Source organism: Protopterus annectens, chromosome 3.part1 (genome assembly GCF_019279795.1).
Source record: "Protopterus annectens isolate FY-2018-M chromosome 3.part1, PAN1.0, whole genome shotgun sequence".
In the NCBI taxonomy this organism is placed as follows: Eukaryota; Metazoa; Chordata; order Ceratodontiformes; family Protopteridae; genus Protopterus; species Protopterus annectens.
The window spans coordinates 1114524305-1114547181 of NC_056732.1; the positions used below are offsets into that span (position 1 = coordinate 1114524305).

A 22877-nucleotide genomic window follows, 5' to 3' on the forward strand; every position below is an offset into this window, starting at 1 on the left:
GATTGAGACGGGTGGTGAATGTACTTGAGAGGAGTCTGTGGGTTATCCCTCCTTTTTGTTACTCCTTTAAAGTAAATATTATGACTGCTGAGCAACACACAGACACTAATCCACTGGTTGAAAAAAAAAAGATTTATAGTCTCCGTAGGAAAATTTGTCACATTAGTTTCTGACTGTTGTCTCTGTTGTAGTACAGATACAACAGACCAGTCCACAGCTCATTAGTCCCAATTGACTAGATACGGAGCTGAGGGCGTTACACTGGATCAGTCGCGTGGTCTACAATTTAAGCAGGCAAGTAATTTCCATGTTCAAACTAAGCAGCACTTGAAAATGCAGGTGTTTCAGTGCTGTAAGACACTGTTTAACAACTGCGTAAAATATCTGTGGTTCACAACACTGTTATGCAACTGTAAGAACTGTTCAGAGCCTCACTTTTTGTGCAGAACATTGGGAACATATAATTTGTACAAATGTAGTTTAAATGAACACAGAGTGCGTGCTGTTTGCTGAAACTACCTTCTCCAACAGTGGAGTTTACTTTTTTCTCCAATGCTATGTGACCTCAGAGTTGATACATACAAGTCCAGGTGATATGTGTGTGTGTGTGGGGGGGGTGTTCCCCATATGGCAGGTGCAGGGGGTGGGCTTACCCCCTGCAAAAACATTTGTTGTAATGATCACTGAAGGTAGTTTCAGAAAATGGGTTTTGAAATGTTTCTGTACAATTAAATTACCTTTGTTGAATCGACATGTATCCCAGAACATGTACCTCCCCACCCTGGAGAAGTGCAGTAGTTATTCTGGATACACTGCTGCCCATCCTGTCTGTGGGCACTTAGCAGTTTTATTTTCTGTTAAAGCAAACTTGCCTTTTTTTGTGGCTGTGGATCTTACCTTAGGGGCTCAGTAAGAAGTATTCCCTTCAAGGGAGACATGCCACATGCATAGGATATTAAGAAATCTAAAAAATGCTTGATGAAAAGTGCATTTTTTGAGTTGTAGTGATTGCTGTTGAAAGTATCATTTTCTGAGTAGAAGTGCTTAATGGATTCCTGTTTTGACAGATTATATTTTTACCAGCCAAATTACTATTGGGTAATTCTGACTGTACAAGAGCAATGTTTCATAACGTTAGCCATATGGGTCTTTGGCTTGTTGCATTTGGGCCGTTTGTTGGAGTTCACAAATTGACCATCCATACAGGTACATTTACCCAACATTCTCATGGAATAAAATTCTGTGGCACAGCCCATTCTTTCATGGAAGAATTATCTGTAATGAGCAGTCATTCTGTTACAAAGTTGATGGTGTTGATTTCCAAATTGTTGTTTGTAAACTGCTCCGGTATAAGAACAAGATTTTACCCTACGCCTCATATGATCTTTCTTCACCTAGAGTCCTTTCTGCCGAGAGCTAATGCTGCCTTTCTTCATAGTACGGTACTAAAATGTTAATACTGTGTCACCTTTAGACACACATGGGCAAGTTTTGATGATGTGCAAACTTGATCCGTTGCTACTAGGTAATGCTGCTTATGTTTTGAGTATTACACTGGAAGTACTAAGGTAATACCAATGTTTTTATGGGTATTTGTTTGTGTGGTCATTACCCCTGAGAATGAAGCCCTTCCAGATGGAAGAACTAAGTGAATGAATCTTTCATATGTTTTATTGTATAACTTACTCAGTATTTGGGGAGCTCTGAGTGAGGTAGTCTAGAAAATATGTCTATGGTGTCTTTCCCACATGGGGGAGTGTTAAAGCCACCCACAGAAAACAGAAGTTTCTCAACTTCTGTGTGATCAGTTGTTTTTGATCTGCTAGTCTTTGATGGATTCAACTATATTCTTTCTTATGAATTCCTAACCTTTTTTTTTTTTAATGGGTAAAGGTATCTGAATTTTTTGCCATTTTCTGATCATTATTTCAGTATGTATTTTATCCAATGTTTCTAAAGCTTTTACCAGTGCTTTGTGAGAAAATAAAATAGTATTTTTAATAATTTTTCTTTTCCTGTAACTGATTAGGTTGCCCAGAATGGAGATAGAGCTAAGGTCCCATCATTAGAACCTGAAGTTTTGTCGGTTTTTGTACCTCCGTTTGTCACAAAAGAAGATAACACATCTGTATATGTTAATCAGAATGCCTTTAACAGAAATCAAAAGCGTCGCTCATTTAAGACAAAGAAGAAGGAAAAACCTTCATCTATAACAACAGCCAGTACAAACACTGACCATAAGGAGCCAGTAACAGAAGATGTAAGTGTACCAAAGGACATCGATCTTCTTGGACTGCCCCAGTTATGCTTTCCAGGTATATATAGTGACTAAGGGGTTTACTGCTGATGTTATTTCAAGTTGTTATTTGATTTGTATTTTTTTCTCTTGAAACTTTCAATCTGAAGATCACACAGGCACAGGTCTTTGCTTAGCTGAGAACTGATATTTTATTGGGAGAAAGAAAATCATATAATATGTGATATGTGTCTGTCCAGGAAATTAATCTGGAATTCTGGGTAATGCCCAGTCAGAGACAGGCGAACATACTCAAAAACCAACAACCAAAAGACAAAAACTGTGTTAAGGCACCTGAGGTCTGAAAAGATGAAAATGAATAAAGTACAGAAAGACTCTTTAATAATTTTAAAACATAGTTAAGCGATTTAATTTTGTTTAGATGCAAAACTTCTTTCTTCAGAACTGATCAATCAATCACACGTCTCCCTAAAATACATGAAATAACCAATCAAGTTGTTTGGTTTAACAGCCCATAATAGTCTAAAAATATTTAAAGAAACGTCATAAAATCAGTGAAACCATTTAACTTGGCATGAATGTACAAACTCATACTTAACACCATATAAACAATTGTTTGAAACCTTTTAGGAAATCTACAAACAGCTCAGTATTTTACCCAATTTTTTTATAAACCTTATGTATAGCCCCTTGTGAGTTTGAATGTATATAAATCAGTTTTATTAGCTAAGAAATTACGACTTCTGCCAATAAAATATCTAATAGAAAAAATGTGGTGTAAACAATAATATATTACCATTAAATATTAATAAATTAATAATTAATATCCATGTGACAACAAGGTAGAGATTACTACAAAATAATCATAAAACATACCACATAATTGGTAAAAATTCTCTATCAAAATTTAGCAGTTCTCCGTTTCAAGACTGGTACAGTCAAAACAGTTTAATTCAGCCCAGGGGAAACGGTGGTGATTAACTTGAGTTGCCAAAGCATTTCCTTATATTCCAGCCTTGTTTCCCATTCACCACTTCTGGGACACTGATTTGATTTTAAATGTATTAAAACCCACACATTTCTGACTGTGTTTAAAATGCACATTATTGCTACACTTTGTAGAATTTTGTAAAGGTGTTCATTATATTCTCTTTTTAAACATTCTCTCCATCTTCTGGGTAATGCTGTTGGGATAATTTTACAAATTAATTTTATTAAACTGTGTGGTTATTAAAAGACTAGTAGGGAGAGGAAAGGTTAACAGAGGAAGGAAAATTACAAGCAGATTCCAGCTGGGAATTAATTGTGTAGCTGTGCAGTCAGTCATCACACAAACACTGTTTATGTATCAACATGCTTCTAGAGAATCCAGGATTCTGTTTGAGTAGCTTGATTTATTTATAACTAAAAAATCAAGCCACAATACACTCTTTAGAGTAAATGTCCCACTGCAGGTATAGAGAATGATAAAAATAGCAAATCTAGTGTCCGTAGAATAAAAACGGTTCTTTAATGTGTACATTGGTTAGCACTTTTTTGCTTGTAGCTTCTTTAGACCATCAATAGAATAATATAGTATGACTCACTGCTCTATTGGATCCATATCACAACACCGACACGCCACAAACCCGACACTCAAAACAACAACACCAAAACACCAAAAACGCACAAAACCGAACACCATAACACCGACACCCAAAACACCGACACACAAAACATAAACTACACATTACACACAACTATACATGCACTAACCCTAACCCAAACCCTAACCCTAAGGTCCGACACTACCACACACTTACCCTACCCACACCCTAACCCTAACTCACTTAACCCGCCACTAAACCTACATTCCGTCACTATCGCACACTTACCCTACCTGCACCCTAACCCTAACTCACTTAACCCGCCACTACACCTAAAGTCAGTCACTACCACACACTCACCTTTCCTGCACCCTAACCCTAAATCCCACAGTATCTCACACTTAGTTGTAAATCCTCAGTATCTCACACTTACCTGTCCGCTCCCTAACGCTAAATCCCTCACTATCGCACACTTACCTGTCCACTCCCTAATGCTAAATCCCTCACTAGCACACTTACCGACTCGAGCTCACACATTGCCCATGTCGGTGTTTCGGCTGTCGAGATTTCACATTGTCGATCATCTGTCTTCTCGACTCAGTCTTCTTAGCGTCGGTGTTTCGGCGTGTCGATGAAGTCAAGGGGACCCCCTCTATTATTTTGTAATTCAGCCAATCAGAGCATTCAATTCATTAAGTCAGTTTTCAAATATATAAAGAGACATCACCCTGATATATAAAAATCTGTATCACATATACACATAAAATAAGCTGTGTGTGTATATATATATATATATATATGTGTATATATATATATATATATATATAATTGAATATGTTTTTAATTGATTAAAATATTCAATTAATAATGTCATAGAGGTTTTAGTTTAAATATTGGTAGCACTTTTGTGAGATGTAAAAGGTCTGAAGAAGCCCATGAGGGTGAAAGCGCTAACCTGGAATTCTAATAAACCTTGGTTTGTATACTACGTGCTTGAACTTCTATTTATACTGCAGCTATATTCTCTCTGCGTGTGGTCCGATCGCCGTGGAGTGCTCTGGTGCTGTTTTTATCGTTTATATTTATTTTGTGTAGTTATCAGAGCATTTGCCCTCAATTCGCTTGTTTTATTATATTATTGATTAATACTGACATTAATTGCATATTTTATGGGGTTGTTATATATGCATATTTACTTTTATGCTGCTGTGAATATATGTATATATATATATATATATATATATTTATATATATATATATATATATATATATATATATATATATATATATCTATACATATGTATATATGTATGTATATACAAAGCTTATTTTGTGTGTATATGTGATACAGATTTTTACACATTAAAGAACCGTTTTTATTCTATGAACTGTTTCTGGTGATATTTTTTGGCTCTGTATGGTTGTCACTACTGTTTGGACTAGATTTGCTATTTTTATTTATAACTGAATGTTAGCAAGTTAATTCCCTTTGTATGGGTGAGTTGTTTTTAAGTTTTTATCAACATCAAAGTCTTTTAAAATCACAGTGCTGTCACGGCTGTTTTGATAGCATGTTAGTGGGCTTATAATTGAAAAGTGAAATTGTGCTGTCTGTTTGAAGTGCCTTGAACTAATTGTTAATAGGGTTCATAATAGTGTCAGGTTCATGTAGTATGCTTAGCTGTGAGTACTGAATTAACTGCGATTTCTGCTGGCTGTTACACAATCCTTACTTTAAATATCCTGACCATCTGGATTTGTTGAAACTAATTACATCTGTACTGCCTAATTTAACATTGGGGTACTACCATAGTAAGGTCAAGTTGAAGTCGGGGGGGGGGCAAAATTACTCTGCAGTATCACATTGTCTTCATGGATGCTAGGCTTGTGAAACTATTGTTGGGCACTGTCATTCAAAAGGGTCATGGCCAGAGGTCACCTAGCTTGAAAGTTCAAGTCTCACCTGTTCGTAAAGATGAGTTTGGAACAGTTGCACCTAGTTAGTAGGTCTGAAGTTTTTTTTTTTTTTTTTTTTTTAGGTGAGACTACCTTTGCTGTGAAGTTACCTTGCCACTTCATGCCTTCTTTTTCACTCTTTTATGAGAAGTTTAGTTTATAATTCCATATCCTGCCATTCCTGAGTATTTGCTGCGCATGTTCAGTGACAGTGTTCAAAGTTTTGCTTTCTACCAAACCTGTTAACTATAAATTGCAGTGCATGTCTTAATTAACAAACTATACTTGCACTTATTTGGAACTTAAAGCACTTAACAGATAAGGAATACACTCAGCAGCTATGTTATACTAAAAACAAAACACATAAAAAAGCCATTGTAGCATAGAGCACAATATCATCCAGTTTTGACAATGAAAACTAGATATCTAACTCGGTGTACATATTTTGTAAGCAATATTGATAGATATGTGCATGCAAGTATCTATACACACACACACACACACACACACACACACACACACACACACACACACACACACACACACACACACACACACAAGTATGCGTATAAGAAGTAATGTTTTACAGGTATGTTTGCATAATTTGCAAGCCAGTGTACATCATTAGTCCCCGCTGGCAATGTGGAATTCATATATATCTATCTCCTTCCCTGGTGCACTCTGTAAATGAAAGCAGTACACTTCCAGTGCGTGTGTCTGTGTGCCATGCACTGACATTATTAAGCAGGAAGCGTCCAAGACCAGTCATTTATTCATTCTGTAAAGTAAACATTACAGGCTGAATTGTTTTATTTAATATATAAAAACATTTTCTTTTAAACTGGAAAAAATCACTTGTAGCAAGTGTGTGGTATTAATTAATATGGTCCTTAGTGCATAATGGCTGTTGCTGTTGGAAAAATCCACACCAGATCACTATGTGGTTCACAAAGATGCTCGTGATTTCTGAGATCATTGTTGTAAGTGTTGAAGTTAGCCATTTACACCTCTAAGGAGAAAAGATATCTTATGAGATCAGAACCGGGGACATTAAAAATGGTAAATCAGTAGGGCCATTTGTTCATTAGTGTGTATTAAAAACACAGTCATTGTGCTCTTTATTTATGTGGTATATAAACATAATCCTCGCACATTGGTGATAGATTAGATATTTTGTCTGTTATATTGAGTGGGGTGGGCTTAAAGCTTAATATAAGCTTAATACTGCTAGGCAGAGGATAATAGAATGTTTCTCCTTTGTTCAGAAAAGATTTCTAAAAGCTTATGGCTGTATTAATGTCGCACAGTAAGTGACTCCTATTGTTTAATGGATTAGATGGGTGATATATACATGAATTGCAAACCAAGCTTAATTTAATTGAACCTGTTGTTGTAACAGTCTATGTGCAGACAGAAGTAGTTGGATATTGTGTGTATGAAACGGTATAAAGTAACATTTATCATTTGATTTTTCATTGCATGTTGAAGTGCAAACAAAAACTGTATACCAAGAACAATAACAGGGCAGGTTTGTAGGTTAGTGAATGAAAGTAGTACAGATAATTAAATACTGGGCTTGAAGGATAATTTATGATTAAATGTTTGAAATGTAAAATTCATAGGAGAGTTTAATATGTTTTAAGACTTTTGATATGGGGAGGGGCTGGATTTCATTCATCATTTACATACTTACAGTGAAAAGAAGCTCCACAAGAGAAGTCTTGGGTGCAAATGGCTCTTGCTAAGTAGGTGTGAGCGTAGGGTTGCCAACTTTTAATAAGGCCAAAGTGGGTCATAGGGGTGTGGCCAGTAGGACATGGGGGTGTGACCAATATGACACGGGCCACACCCCCCACAATGACATCACCAGGTGTTGAAGGAGGAGATGCAGCATTGCAGTTAATGGGTACAACATTGTGAAGTTATTATAGCATGCTGAAAACTCACGAACAATTTAAATGAAGTGAAGCATTACTGCAAAAACACATTACTCAGTTGTAACAGTAAGTAAACTTTAAAGGAAAAAAACACACTACTCATTAAACAGACACTTGTTTATTTAAAAAAAGTAAAAAAAAAAATCTTCATAAACTAACCATGACTAGTCCGAAAGAAAACTAAGAAAATCTACATACTGCACAGAAGCTTAATGTGTATAATTAAGACTATTTTTATTGTAAATTAAAGCTAAAACTACATGCTGCACACTAATACACTAACTAAATCACTTTTTATAAAGCGTACTTTGCATTTGTTTTTATGGCCTGAAGAAGGGCTCTGTTTGATATAATAATTGTATAAAATTCATTACATTTCATCCGTTAATTTATAGTCATCATTAGTTCAGCTTTCAACAAGTCCATACTACATTGGTTTTTCACATCTGCCCATTTATTTTTCTCCAAAGAAAAACTCTTTCTTTCTGCGAACGCATTTGATGTTGGTATAAGTAATACCCTAGCAATTACCGGATATAGTGTAGTCAGCTCAGGCCCTTCTCTGAAATGCTTCAGCCACTTTTCTCCGGGGGTCAAGGTTGTGTTACATAACTGTTCAAGAAATGGCCTAATTGCCAAGTAGTCCCTGAAAAGATGGTCTTCATCTACATCCTGCAGACTCTGGGCAGTGGTCACATTGAGTATGTCACTGAAAGCAAAGGGCTCAGTTAAAGATAATTTAGACAGTGTAAACAAGTAATTGTTTTCAGTATAATCAAACCATTGTTCTAAGTACTTCATTGCTGTCTCCAAGAAAGCAAAGAAGTCTCTTTTCAGTTTAACAGAAGTGCTTTTTCATGTGCTCATAAGTGCCCTAAGTTTTCCTCCAAAGAAAACACCTCCATCTGCAGTTTTTCCTTGAGAAAGACCATTCCAGAAAATGTTTCCTTGGCAGTAAGTGCTGTTTTTTCTAATGTACTTGTATGTTCATTGAAATCCACAAGAACAGCACTGAGAAAGCACAAATTAGTACTGGGGCAGCATAGACAATGCATGCTCACCATGCTCATTAGCTGAAAAGTACTGCTGTATCTACCGGGGGTCTCCTCTTCTCCCTGAGAGAGGAAATAGGACTGGAGCACTGGGAGATTTTTCACTATTCTTTCAATGGCTGGGAGTAGTGACAGCCACCTTGTTGGCACATGTCTTAACAGACTCTCAAATTCCATGCAACAAAACTCAAAGAAGTCTTTCAAGCCTCTGGTCCTTGTGATAGAACCTGAGAAATGGCTGAAAAGTTTAATCACATGCTTCCACATTGTATGATAGTTATGCTGCAGCTTTTTTAGCTGCATTATGAATGATGTGGGCAACACAGTTAGCCTTCTGGAGTAATGTGCACTTTTCTTTTAATGTGGTATACACACCAGATTTCTTCTCATAATTCACACTGTCATTATCAGCCCCATATGCTGAAATGCTGTTCCAGGGCAAGGAGTGCCTTTCAGTAATGTTCAAAATCTGCTGTGATGTATACTAGACAGATTCATCAGGGTCTTCAAAGAAATCCAAAAGGCCATTCACCACCCTTCTTCTTTAGAAAAATACCTCACAAGTGGAAATAATTTTATGTTCCGCTTGTTGGAAGCATCCAATGAAATTGCAAATGAAGTGCCTGCTTCTTGAAGGTCATGCAGGAGGCATTCCAGTGAGTGCAGTCCCAAAACATTTTCAACAATGGCTTCAGTCTTGGATCTTCCGCAAGATAGTTTTTTTTGCACTGTCCGAGTTGCTGTACAACTGACTGGCCAACTTTACTGCACAGTCCAAACTGTTATAGGAAATATTGTGCTTAACAGCATGGAACACCTCAGAGGCCTCTCTTGCAATGATCCTAAGTTCTGGTCCCTCAAGGTTTGTGTTCCTTGCCCACTTTGTCATTCAGTGACTGGATTTGGTTGAAGAATAGCAGTCTTATGTTCAGTTGCCTTATCTCATGCGACATAGTTTCTTCCACCATGGGTCACTAGAAATTCCTCCTTGCAGTACCTGCAGAATGCTTTTACATTACTGCATCTCTTGATCCAGTCGAATTCCGTTTTCCAAACATCCTGCCACTTGCACATTCTCTTGTTGGCGGTTGAGTGTGATGAAGCTGCTGCTGTCTTCATTCTTGAATCTGTACTTACCTGACATGCAACATATTTAGTAAAATTGTGTTAGTAGGATACAGTAACATATTGGTGCATGAATGAACTGGCTAGAACCACTGGCACATGAATGAACTATCTAGAAACACTGGCACATGAAAGAACTGGCTAGAAACACTGGCACATGAAATAATTTGTTTGAAAAATACTGGCACCTGATCATAAAAACATTGGCATATACAACACAAAGCAGTTTCTAACATCCTTCTTTGATATAGATTCACTGAAGACCTGAGAAAGAACTGGCCTTGCAATGCTCTAGATGATTGCCACTGTTAAATGACAACCCCGATGACCCCATGTGCAAAAATGGGAAAAAGAGGTTTTAGATGGATGGATACAAACACTGGTACTTGAAAGAACTGGCTACAAACACTGGCATGCGAAAGAACTGGTTTGAAAAACATTCGCACCTGAAAACTGTCAAAACACTGGCATATGAAAGACTTCAGTAATGGATCAGAAGAGAATTAATATTACAAACCATTTCAAAAGGTAAAAGAGTAAATGATGTAATGTAGGGGGGGCATTTTCGACATTGAAAACTTGACATTAACACAGCTTGTAGAAAACCAAATGCATTATTTTTACCACCAAACATGCCCCCCACCCCTCCAGAAAATAAAGTTAAACACATTTTCATTGCACCAAAAAGCCAATCTAAAATGAATGAGAATGCACAGCAGACACCATAGACCAGCTTTACCTTTCGAACACAACAGTTAAGAAAAAAGAAATAAATGTATAGCACTAATTTACACAGTACAATGATGTATTAACGAACAGGCCCAACAGCAGCACCGACCGTAATCGGTAATCGCATTATAATGAAAGCAGTACATTGTAAATTTATTGAACACATCACTAAAAACAAAATACAAACTTTGTTACTTATAAAAGCAAACTATCCTGAAACGATGACATGTTTTAGCACAACCCCAAATGTACAACATTAACTTCTGAACATGCATCCATCAAAAAAAAAAAAAAAAGGAAAAAAAGTAAGCAAATATTTTACCTTTTAAAAGTACTTCTTGCAAGAGCAGCTAAAATAAACTACAATGCACAGCAAACCCCATGAACCCCTTTTACCTCCAAACATAGCAATTAAGAGAAATAAAAATAAACTTTTAACAGTAATTTACCCAGCACAGTGATGCAATAAACAGGCCCAAGTAAAAGCAGCACTCCCATATTCACATTACAAGGAAAGCAGGACATTTTAACGTTATTAAAGACAGCATAAAAAATAAAATGCACACATTTACAACTGTAAATGGAAACTATCTTGAAACAGCTACAGCAAGTTGGCAATATGTACCTACTAGAATAATAAATGCACTATATTACCTATGAACATTCCCCCTCAAAAGATAGTTATACCACATGCACATTGACTTGCAAGAACTAACACTAGGAAAAAATACCCACACGAAAAAGTGCAAACTATCCTCAAACATTTTCCTTCTGTAAGCAGAAAGTACCCTGAAAAAGCCACAACAATAGAAATATATTACACACACTACATTTATCTTTAAGACTGCCCCCAACCAGAAATGAACACAACTTCTATACACATTTCAGCCTTGAAAAACTAATGTCATACCCATACAACCACAACAATAATAATTACACACACACACTTTTTATACCTTTAAAAATTACTACTTGGAAATCTCCAAATAATCATTGCACAGGTTTAAATACTGCGTACTGCACCCCATTTACCTCTAAACATTAAAAACTTAAATTTAAATAAAGCACAATATTCCCATTTTAAATAACTAGAGTCACAAAACACTATTGACTGTTGTACTTACCACTGTCACCGTCTTTGCTGGGCTAGCTGGCTTCCTGCCTGCTGGAATGGCTGGCTGGGTGACTGGCTCCCAGCCTGCTGGAATAGCTGGCTGGATGACTGACTCCTTGCCTGCTGGAGTGGCTGGTTGGATGACTGGCTCCCTGCCTACTGGAGTGGCTGGCTGGCTGGATGACTGGCTCCCTGCCTGCTGGAGTGGCTGGCTGGCTGGCTGGCTGGATGACTGGCTCCTTGCCTGCTGGAGTGGCTGGCTGGCTGGCTGGATGACTGGCTGGCTGGCTGGATGACTGGCTCCCTGAATGCTGGAGTGGCTGGCTGGCTGGTTGACTAGCTCCCTGCATGCTGGAGTGGCTGGCTGGCTCCCTGCATGCTGGAGTGGCTGGCTAGCAGGTTCTCTGCCTGCTGGAGTCGCTTGCTGGCTGGCTAGCAGGTTCACTGCCTGCTGGAGTCGCCTGCTGGCTGGTTAGCAGGCTCCCCTGCCTATTGGAGTGGCTAGCTGGCTGGCTGGCTAGCAGGCTCCCTGTCTGCTAGAGTGGCTGGCTGGCTGGCTAGCAGGCTCCCTGCCTACTGGAGTGGCTAGCTTGTTGGCTGGCTAGTAGGCTTCCTGCCTGCTGGAGTGGCTGGCTGGCTAGCAGGCTCCCTGCCTGCTGGAGTAGCTACCAGGCTGGCTAGCTAGCAGGCTCCCTGCCTGCTGGACTGGCTGGCTGGCTAGCAAGCTCCCCTGCCTGCTGGACTGTCTGGGTGACTTCCTGGATGGCTGGTTGGCTAGCAGGCTTTCTACCTGCTTCAGTGACTGATGCTTTCTTGGTTTCCTCACTGGCTGGCTGGCTGGCAAATAGAAAAGTCTCAGTCCTTCATCTGAATATCAGCAGCTGTACAAGTGCTAATGCAAACCCGATCTACAGCTGCGACCTATGTAGGGCCCTTCCTTGTTGAACTTCCACCCCCTTCAAGACTTGCAGCCAATTGCCGCACAATTTACACCACCTGGACCTAACAGAGAATACCTCTGCCTGCAGGTCCAGGTTGGTGACGTAACCGTATTGCCATGGAAAAAACAGAAGTATTTTAACTTTTCCTCAGCAGTTCAGTGCGAATCAAACAATGGGACTTTTTAAAGCCGCACAGCTTCACAGTGCGGGCAATGGGATGACATTGCTCAACCCGTGAGTGTCCTGCTGACAACAGGATGCGTCATAACCGTAGTAGATATCAGAGATAAATATTAGAAAGATAACAGGATGGGTTTGAAAGTAGTAATTATTGAGGAGAACAGAACTTCAGGAAAGTAAGTGGAGTCTGGAATGCAATAGAAAAGAGCTGAATCAGTTTTGTTTTTGCTGCAGTTCCCCAGCCCCTAGCCTTTGAGATTGCACTCCTGGATGCTCTGCTGATTGGTTTGTTCCTCATTAGTGAGAGCAATATGACCTGTTCTTTCTTTGGGGGAGGAGGTGACTGGTGAGCATAGTGGGAGTAGCACCTTCATTCTTGGGAGGATTGTGTTTTTTTCTTTGCAGCCCTGACTCCACATGTGTACTCATTGCCATCCAAGAGGTTGTTGTACAGTGGGCTTTTACAATGCATGCCACTTGTTCCACATGGAACAATCACTTGATCTTGTTCTTCTAGTAGACAAGCAGCCCAACATTCTGGTTCTCAGCAGGGAATTCTACTATGAAGAGTTTGCCAGCAAGTACACATCACTCCCCTTCCCTCCATGCCTACAAGAGGCAAGCATGTTTAAGCCTCATTATTCCTTTTCTACACAACCCCTCCCCCACCAGCTCCAGTAGGTGCTCAAGCCTCTACTTAAATTCTGGTCACATGGGTCATAGTCAGGCCTTTAACCCTGTACTGTAGTGGAGTGAGCTTGATGTAAATGGAGCTAGAAGTACAGAAGGATGACTGTAATTGATATTTAAGGGCTAGAATGGTACCTAGAGAGGAACATGAATATTTTCAATCATTTATGTGACTGCTAAATGGTATGGTGAGATGAATGCCTTGCCTAGTAAAGTAAACTCTAGTTGTGCTTAAAATCTTTTGTTGATTGTAAAGTAGCACTGAAAAAGATACTAAAGTATTTAATGAAGGAACTGAAGACTCTTTATGCTGTATCAGGGGGTGGTCGCAGTTGAGGAAAAAATAAAATGGTCAGGTTGGACATAAAGAGCTGTAGAATGATTGGTAGCACAGAGAGTGTGGATTGGATATTGTGTAAAATAATTACTTACCAATGGAAGGAATGGAGAGAGAGGTAACAAATGTGCAGGAAAGACTGTGTAAGTGATTATTAGTGGCCCCTGCAGATTTGTAAGATCTGTATAATTTGCAAGATGAGAGGCCAGTAACATCATCGTCATCTTCTTTCGGCTGTTCCCGTTAGGAATCACCACAGCAGATCACCTGTTTCCATTTCTTCATGTCCTCTGCATCTTGCTCTGTCACACCAACCACCTGCATGTCCTCTCTCACCACATCCATAAACCTTATCTTAGGCTTTCCTCTTTTCCTGTTACATGGTAGCTTCATCCTTAGCATCGTTTTCCTAATATATTCAGCATCCCTCCTCAACACATGTCCAAACCAACGTAATCGTTCCTTTCTGGCTTTGTCTCCAAACCTTCCAACCCAACCTGGGCTGACCCTCTAATACTTATTCCTAATCCTGTCCACCCTCGTCACACCCAGTGCAAATCTTAACATCTTTAATTCTGCCACATCCAGCTCAAACTCCTGCCTTTTTGTCAATGCCACTGTCTCCAACCCATATAACATAGCTGGTCTCACTACCCTCTTTTAGACCTTCCCTTTCACTCTTACAGGTACTTGTGTGTCACAAATCACTCCTGACACTCTTCTCCAACCACTCCATCCTGCCTGTACTCTCCAGTAACATAAATATTAATAAAATAGGAATGTGATGAGTCATCAGTGGAGGCAGAAGTAAAGGGAGGAGTTATAGAGTGGGTACAGTCTGTGAAGTTCAGAAACATGCCTTGCACAACCGCATAGGGGTTACCACAGAGATGCTATGGAGCAGTATGCAGTTCAGAGGTAATTTTTAAATAACAAGAAGGTGTTTTACTGCCTGAACATTTTCTAAGAAATTTGCTCATGGAAATGACAGTGTCTTTGAGGAGAGAGTGGAATTCAGAATTGGGGTTAGAGGATTTGTGAACAGCAGTAACTGAGCATGTTGTCTGCACAAGAGTTGTACATGCCAACTTAGTGATGCTACGAAAATAACAGTGAACCACAGTAAGTATCTCCTAGCAATGTGTCTATTCAGTTATATTTACTGAACTGGGGAGGTAAATGGGAGCAAAGAAAAGTCAGAAATGGGGAAGAACAAGCAGAGGAACATGCACAAGGAAACAGGGACGGTAAGTGTGGGAGTGGGGAGGGGAGGTAGGATGTCCTTTTTTTTTTTTTGGGACAAGTACCCATTGTTTTTTTTATCAGGAAAGGAAAGGATATAAGGAGAAAGAAGGGGAGGAAAGAGGGCAAAGGTATGGAAGTGTTCTATTTTATTTAGTAAAGTGGGTTCCCCTCTACTGTTTTACCATACTTGTCAATAAACTCTCATCTGATCATCCTCAGATACCTCTATTTTTTATGCAGATAACATGGTCATCTATAGGTCAAACAGATCCCACTGTATTATATAAATTCAGCTCCAGAATGACCTCAAAACCCTCAACCAGTGGCTAATAGGCCAGGAACTTGTACTCAGTCCCTCAAAAACAAAAGCAATGCTATTTGGAACAAACCAAAAAAAAAAAATAGCCAAACCACCCAGCTTCCTTAATATTAAAGATGTTAATAATGCCACCATAGAAACCATCACATTCTTCAAATACCTTGGCATTTGGCTAGACCAAACTCTTAACTTTCAACTACACATTCAAAATGCATGCAGAAATATCAACACATGCCAGCCAAAGCTGCCATATGCAAAGGAATGCCCTTATCTCTATGGTACCCATTATAGCTGTAGCCTCAAAGACAAATGCCACCACCTTACAAACCATGTCCAGTAAAGCCTGTCAGTTCATCACTAACTCTCCCAATAATGAACACCACTGCCTAACATTAAACAACGCTAAATGGCTCCGAGTACATTTGAGGGCCAACTTCCTAGGATAATCTCAGATCTATCTCTTAATCTCTACCCATCCTACTAACTCCAAAAACTAAACTTTATTGCACTGGCCATGCATTCTCCCTTTTAGCACCTGAATTATGGACTCCATTCCTGTCTCGAGACATCCAAAACTATTCAGACTTCAGACAGCAGTTCGTGGAATACCTCTTCACCCAAACGAAGTGCAGCTGCACTCACTCAGGTCACTTTACATGAACCCTGCAGCTCTCTACACCCCGTTATCCCTATTTCATCCTTCCTCATCTCATTTTGTCATCCCCTTACTGCTTCTCATTCATCCTCCTTCCCTCTTCTCTTTGCATCTCTATCACACTTCTTCTCCTTTCTACTCCTCTTCCCTCTGCATGCCTCTCACCTTTTCTCTCTCTCCTCTCCATAGTATCTTTCCTGCAACTATTCCCACTTGCCTCTTCTAATGTCTTCATACCCGCTCTATAATGATATGCTGCTATCCCTGTAGCGTAAGCCATCTCAGTCCTTAGATAGAACATTTTTTCTATAAAGCTCTGCCAAGCACAATTGAATTTTCCATCCATGTTTTCACATTGTAAACTGTTTCTTGAGCTAAGTGTTATAGCATATTCTTGCATCTGTAAATATATAATTGTATGATTGTTTTTTTTTAGCATGTCCTTGTATCTGTAAATATGATTTGTTCATTTCTTACTACCCTGGCAAAAATATAAATAAATAAAGTGGGGATACATGAACAAATATAAAACTCAGATTACTACTAATAGGGGAGGTGCTGACACAAAGTTTGGTGGTGGTGTGGTAACAGTGGATTTATATATGCACTGACAAAGGGAGGACAAATGGTGATGAAGAGGATTAGACAACAAACAGAAGAGGGAGGTGATGCACAAGGAAGGGGTACACTATGATGGGGGCTAGAGTGGGGACCTAGCTCCATACCCCACTGCCCAGGCTAGACTCTGGGGAGAGTTCAGTCACCACAGTGACTGTCTTCCTTCCAACAGTTTTCCCTGCATCAGATGGTACACAGTATAGTACCACACACAATGCAGCTCTGTTAGCCATACAAGGGCTGTCCCCAAGCAGCAACTGTGAGCGTCAAGCTTCCAGTCCATAATCTGTTCCAACTCCTGCTTAGTGATGGACTGTGAACTGCAGCACTCCCCTTTGGTGATTGACCACTGGGGGCAACTTCAGGTCACCTCCCACAACAAGACCTCATTACGTCATGGAGAGGCAGATGTGGAAGGTAATGGTGATCTGTAAGATATGGAGGGATCTAGTGGCAAAATGGGAACATCTGCCACACCAAAGACACAGATGTGGCTGAAGCTGCACAAGTCAGAAACGCAAATGGAAAGAAACAAAATAAAAGAATATAACAGAAGGATAGTATCAGTGAGGAGAGAGAGAGATAACATTGCTGTCCTGTCTGCATCTGATAATCACTTGAATAGGTACCTACATGTCGACTTAAACAGCTGCTTAATATGCTACTATGCTAGGGCTGATACTGCTGACTAGGCATAGAAAATCAAATTTCCCTATTGAATGATGCACACACATGCAGTGCACCCATGGCTAAAGGGGACCACCAGAAAGGTGGTGGTTACGCACCCTCCTTGGCTTCTTATGGCTATGTTCCTGTAGGAAATTTGCATGGGGTAAGGACAAAGACTTGCTAGATTGACTTGGACACTGTTATGTGTAGAGTCAAGCATGCATATGGCACTGGTGAGGTTTACCAGATACTGGTAAGAAATTGTTGTTTGACAACCACTGTAATGTAGGTCGTTATCCACCAGGGTAGAAAACTGTGGTAGTGCATGAATGCCAGCAGTATGCCATCTGGAACTATCACTTGCATTGGTATATGAAGAGATGATGCACGGTGAAAATGATGGTATGCATACCCTTATTATTAATACCCCTACCCCCCCGGGCTCTGTGGCACTGTATACAGCACCTTACTCTGCCAACAGCCATGCATGTCAAGCACTGTACGTCACTGGCATGCTGTTCAGGCAGACCAAGCTGGGCATCTCTGTACAAGTGTGAAATGCTATTATCTCCTGAATATGTAGTGTGCGTGTGTGTGTGCGTGTGTGTGTGCGTGTGTGTGTGCGTGTGTGTGTGCGTGTGTGTGTGTGTGTGTGTGTGTGCGTGTGTGTGTGCGTGTGTGTGTGTGTGTGTGCGTGTGTGTGCGTGTGTGTGTGTGTGTGTGTGTGTGCCTGCGTGTGTGTGTGTGTGTGTGCCTGCGTGTGTGTGTGTGTCTGTCTGCATGTGAGGGATAGTAAGATTGCATATATGTACATATTATGTCAGACAGTATATAGTACGGTTACATGGTGGTGTCTTGGGAAACTCTATATAACATACCTTTGAGTAAGTTCCATACGTCATAGTGGTATAGAATTATCTATAACATGACTGTAATCACCCCATGTTTGTAGAGACGCTCCATTCTCCCCTGGTACAGAAGCTTGTTCTCTGCTTTTTGCTCCTGAGTTGAAAAGCAAGAACAAGACCTACAGTAAATTAAATGCCTTGCAAGGGCCCATAAAATGTATTTGAAATAACTGGGCAGTGACCTGCTCTGCATACTTGCTGTACGTGTCAGGTGCACTGTGCCTCTGTCTGACCTCTTTTTCTCATTAGCTAAGAAGGTCAGATCGACACTTCCTTGTGTTACTATAGGGGTGCTGTAACACAGTGGCTTGTATCAGTAGCAGCAGACACTTTCCTGACAAGGCTGTGCCCAGTATGTACTTTATACTGGGGATCCTTATAAAACTCCCCCAGTAGATGCTCCTGGTTGTCATTTAATGTAAAGTACAGCAATATTTTACTTTATTTGAGCACCACCTGGAAGCCCTGCCACCCACAGTGCCCTAAGTAAATATGGCCAGGTCACTCACAGAAAATTGGTAGCCCTGTCATGGTCACACATGTTGCTGCTATCAGCACATGACATGCATCTTTGAGCACTTTAACTTCACCAGTTGTGGGACCACTATTTCTAAGCACAAGACTACATGGCATTGAAGGATGGTGTTAGGCTATGAGCACTGTTATGAAATGAGTATATCAGCAGCACACAGCCTACATGTTTCCATTCTATATTTTAGCACCTGTACAGGAGCAAGAATAGAGATGTCTCCACATCCCACTGAGGTAATCAACCCATCTGATGAACATGCATTAAGCACTTTGAAGGCATTCATAAGAGTGCATGGCATTAAAGGACCTGTTAGCACAGAATAGATGAAGTGTAAAATGAGATCAATGTGATTAGTGAATATTTACTTTAACTAGGGTCATTAGCGTTATGAACATGCTAAGAGTCTTGAAACCAAGTGATGAAAATGTCCATAGCTATTACTGTAGTCATTGCATGGCTGCTTGACTGTGTCCATGTTCTGTTTGCAGTCACATCCCCTTATGGACTGTGTGTCTGTGTGTCTGTGTGTGGAGTAGGATGGGGGCCACAGTATCACTAAGTCTGCTCTTGCTATACTCAGTTCTGCAATAAATAGTTTTTCTCTTAAAGCCTCTGTGACATGTTTTGCCATCCTCTTTCTATATGTGTACAAAAGTGTGTATTTAGACCATGATTATTCTTTTGGGTGGAAGAAATCCTCCAGACATACTCACATGGTGGACTTAATTGGAAGAGGGATGCATTCACTTCCTTAGGAATACCTGGCATGGGTTTCAGCTTGCCTGTAGGCTAGACACACACACACACACACACACACACACACACACACACACACACACACACACACACACACACAGTGAAATCCCATGTAGGGCCTGTAACACTTCCACAGTTTTTGAGGGAAATTTAATGTATGTCCCTTCACGGTTTACACAGAGGCAGTTTTTCTCCCCCTCTGACTCACAGACACACAGAAGATATGAGCTGTCCCACATATGACCATGTTTACACAAAGTCTCCTGTTCAGGGTAATGTGACTGCAGATCAATGTGTGTGTATATACTGTTAAGAAACTATCCAAGTGCTCAGTATTTATACACTTGTGCAAGCCCTTGGATAGTTTCTTAACAGTATACACACACACACACACACACACACACACACACACACACACACACACACACAATCAGTGTGTGTGTGTACCATTAAGAAACTATCCAAGGGCTTGCACAAGTGTATAAATACTGAGTACTTGCAAGCCTGACTGCCATTTTGTAGTTAGCTGTTGAGATGTAAGCATGTATGTATGTAAGGTCTGTCTGTTAACTAGTTTGTTTATACTTTATAAATCAATATAAATAAATATAAATATAGAAAATAAATACATTTATCATAGGAGGTTACTAGGCTATTAGCCCTGAGGCCCTTATAAGTCTAGCCAAGAGTTTAGCCTATGTTTAGACAAGTCAGCACCCAAAGCAGGGACACAGGTGGAACCCCAGGGGTATAATGATGCTATCCATCCTGATGTGTTCCTGTGTATTAAAGCATCAAAACAAACCACCCCCTACTACTTAATGTTAGAGAAGGACGAGTGACATGGTGCTGGAAGTGGCATGTCTAAAGGACATGGAGTCAAAACCGGCATATCAAAAGGGCATGAAGTTAGAGGCGGCATGGCCAAAACAAGGCACGTGCTTAGAACTGGAGGAATATAGTTGAGTGGATTATCCCTAAAATGTGCAAACTTCGTAAAACCAGCCAGAGACTAATTTCAGATATTAAAACTTTGCTCAGCACTATTTCTTTTTTGTAAAATATGAAACAAGGCATACAGAACATTCTAAATGATATTTGCATAAACCGATATGTGCACTATTGGTAATATTTGAGTTACTACAGAAAATATTTGAAATAAAGTCCGAATTGCATAAATCTTATAAAATAAGGGGAAACTATCACATTTTTGCAAAGCATGTATTTTTGTATTAAGCAAAGATATTCAAGTTGTCATAAGTGTATAAAGTGTTCGCATGTTTGTGCATTGTTACAGTAAAGCTAGTTCGCAAAAGTACAGCCATTACAGGGCGTATTTCACAGAGTGCAGCCATTACAAAGCATATTTTGCAAAGTACAGTATTTTGAAGAGTTTGTTGTACATTTGAACATTGTTACAAGCTCACAGAACTGTTTGTTCATACATACTTACAAGGGCTATATTTTCAGTGTGTTTATGTATACTTTGTGGGCATGGCAGATGTATTTCGAAAACCTAGTGCCCTTGTGTTTTGACAGTAATATTTCTGAGAACTGGAGAGTGTTTGAGCAAGAGTATGACATGTTCACATAGGCTGCATTTTTCTGATAAAGATGACCTTACAAAGGCATTTATTCTATTTTAATTTAGCTGGGTCAGAAGCCAATGAAAAGGAATGTTCATTTGTGTATACACCTGCTATCTATACAGGAGAGGGGGAAAACCATCATATCGTTGTACCGGCTGAGTCAAGGGAGGACCCAGCATACTTAAAATGTAAATTCAGAGAAATGTGTAACACCCTGACCCAGAAGAATGTTACATTGAAAAGGCACTTATTTTACACAAGGGATCAAAAGCCTGGTGAAATGTTTGCATCATATGTAACTGACCTGAGGAATAAAGCTAAAACATGCAGATTTGGTGACTTAAGTGATGAGATGATAAAAGACGTGTGTGGTATAAAAGATGATGCTGTGAGAAAGATTTTGCTTCTTGACAGTGATTTAACTTTGAATAAGGCCATTGAGATTTGTCAGAAATACCAGCTCACAGAAAACACACAAATGTGCTTACAAATGAGAATATCTCTAGAAGGCACAGTGATAAAGTTCATCTTGATGGTATGCAGCATGTGGTTAAAAGAAACAGGCCCAAGCACATGGCAGCAGCTGTAGCCCCTGCAGCACTCGCTGCTAAACCCCAGAACTTTCTAGCAAATTCCAGAGTTCGCACAGTCTCAGTGAAGCATAAGAGTGAGTGAGCAAACTCAAAGCATGGGCCCCAACCTAGTTTCATTGTCAACTGTCGTAATTGTGGTGGAAGTCATGAATCTAAAAGGGAGGAATGCTTAGCTTTTGTTCAGCAATGCCACAAATGCAATAAATGGAATAATTTCAAAAGATTTTGTAAATCAAAAGACCCACATTCTTTTATTAAAAGGGAACATTTTAAGAAATGAGTTGATTATAGTTAGACAATTGCAACCCTACTCATTATGTTGATGGTGTGTCCGTACTGAATGAAACGGTCAATGCAGTAGATTTAAGGGCAAAGAATGAAGTATTTTGTACTGTTCAGATAAATGGCAAACCCACAGAGCTCAAAGTTGGCACAGATTTAATGTGCAATGTTATGTCTGTAGAAACATTTGCTAAAGTGCATCATGGGGAAGTGTGCAAAACTTGTTGCTTATGGAGGTGAAGAAATTCAGACTGAAGGCTCAGTAGTGCTTTCTTGTTACTCTGCTGGAAGAAGCTACGACTTATTATTCTGTGTGGTCAAGAGCCATGTCCAGTCATTATTAGGGCTCAGAGAGATGGTTTGAAAATGGGACTGTTTTTATTTAATAAGGAAGTCCATCATGTTAGCTTAAAAGATCACTACTTTAATTTTGCCCAGCACATTTTTTTTCTACCTATGCTGATCTTTTAAAAGACAAATTAGGCAAACTTCCAGTTGTGTACTCCATGAAGTTAGACCCAGAGGTCTGTCCAGTTATCAGGCCAGCACGTAAAGTTCCCAGTAGCCATGCAGGGCAGATTCAAAGCCAAGTTAGATAAAATAGGTTCATAGGTTCATACTAGGCTATCTGCCCTAGGGCATTTATAAGCCTAGCCAGAGTGTGTATGGCTTTCGCCACCCATTTTAAATTAATTTTGCTATGCCCTTTTTCGAGGTTAGTATACTGCGCTTCTGTCTAACAGTGACACAGAAGTGATACCATGATCTCCCATCCACTCATCAAAATTCCTCTTGAAGAGAGTCAAT

At 39.7% G+C, this 22877-nt stretch overlaps 1 protein-coding gene across 1 annotated transcript in view; it reads left to right on the forward strand.

Moving 5' to 3' along the window:
- LOC122797754 (DENN domain-containing protein 3-like) overlaps positions 1–22877 on the forward strand; it is a 1015730-nt gene that overhangs the window by 214349 nt on the left and 778504 nt on the right. Inside the window, exon 3 of the mRNA XM_044066279.1 lies at positions 2030–2315. Coding sequence (XP_043922214.1) covers positions 2030–2315 — 286 coding nt within the window. The remainder of the gene's footprint in view (positions 1–2029; positions 2316–22877) is intronic.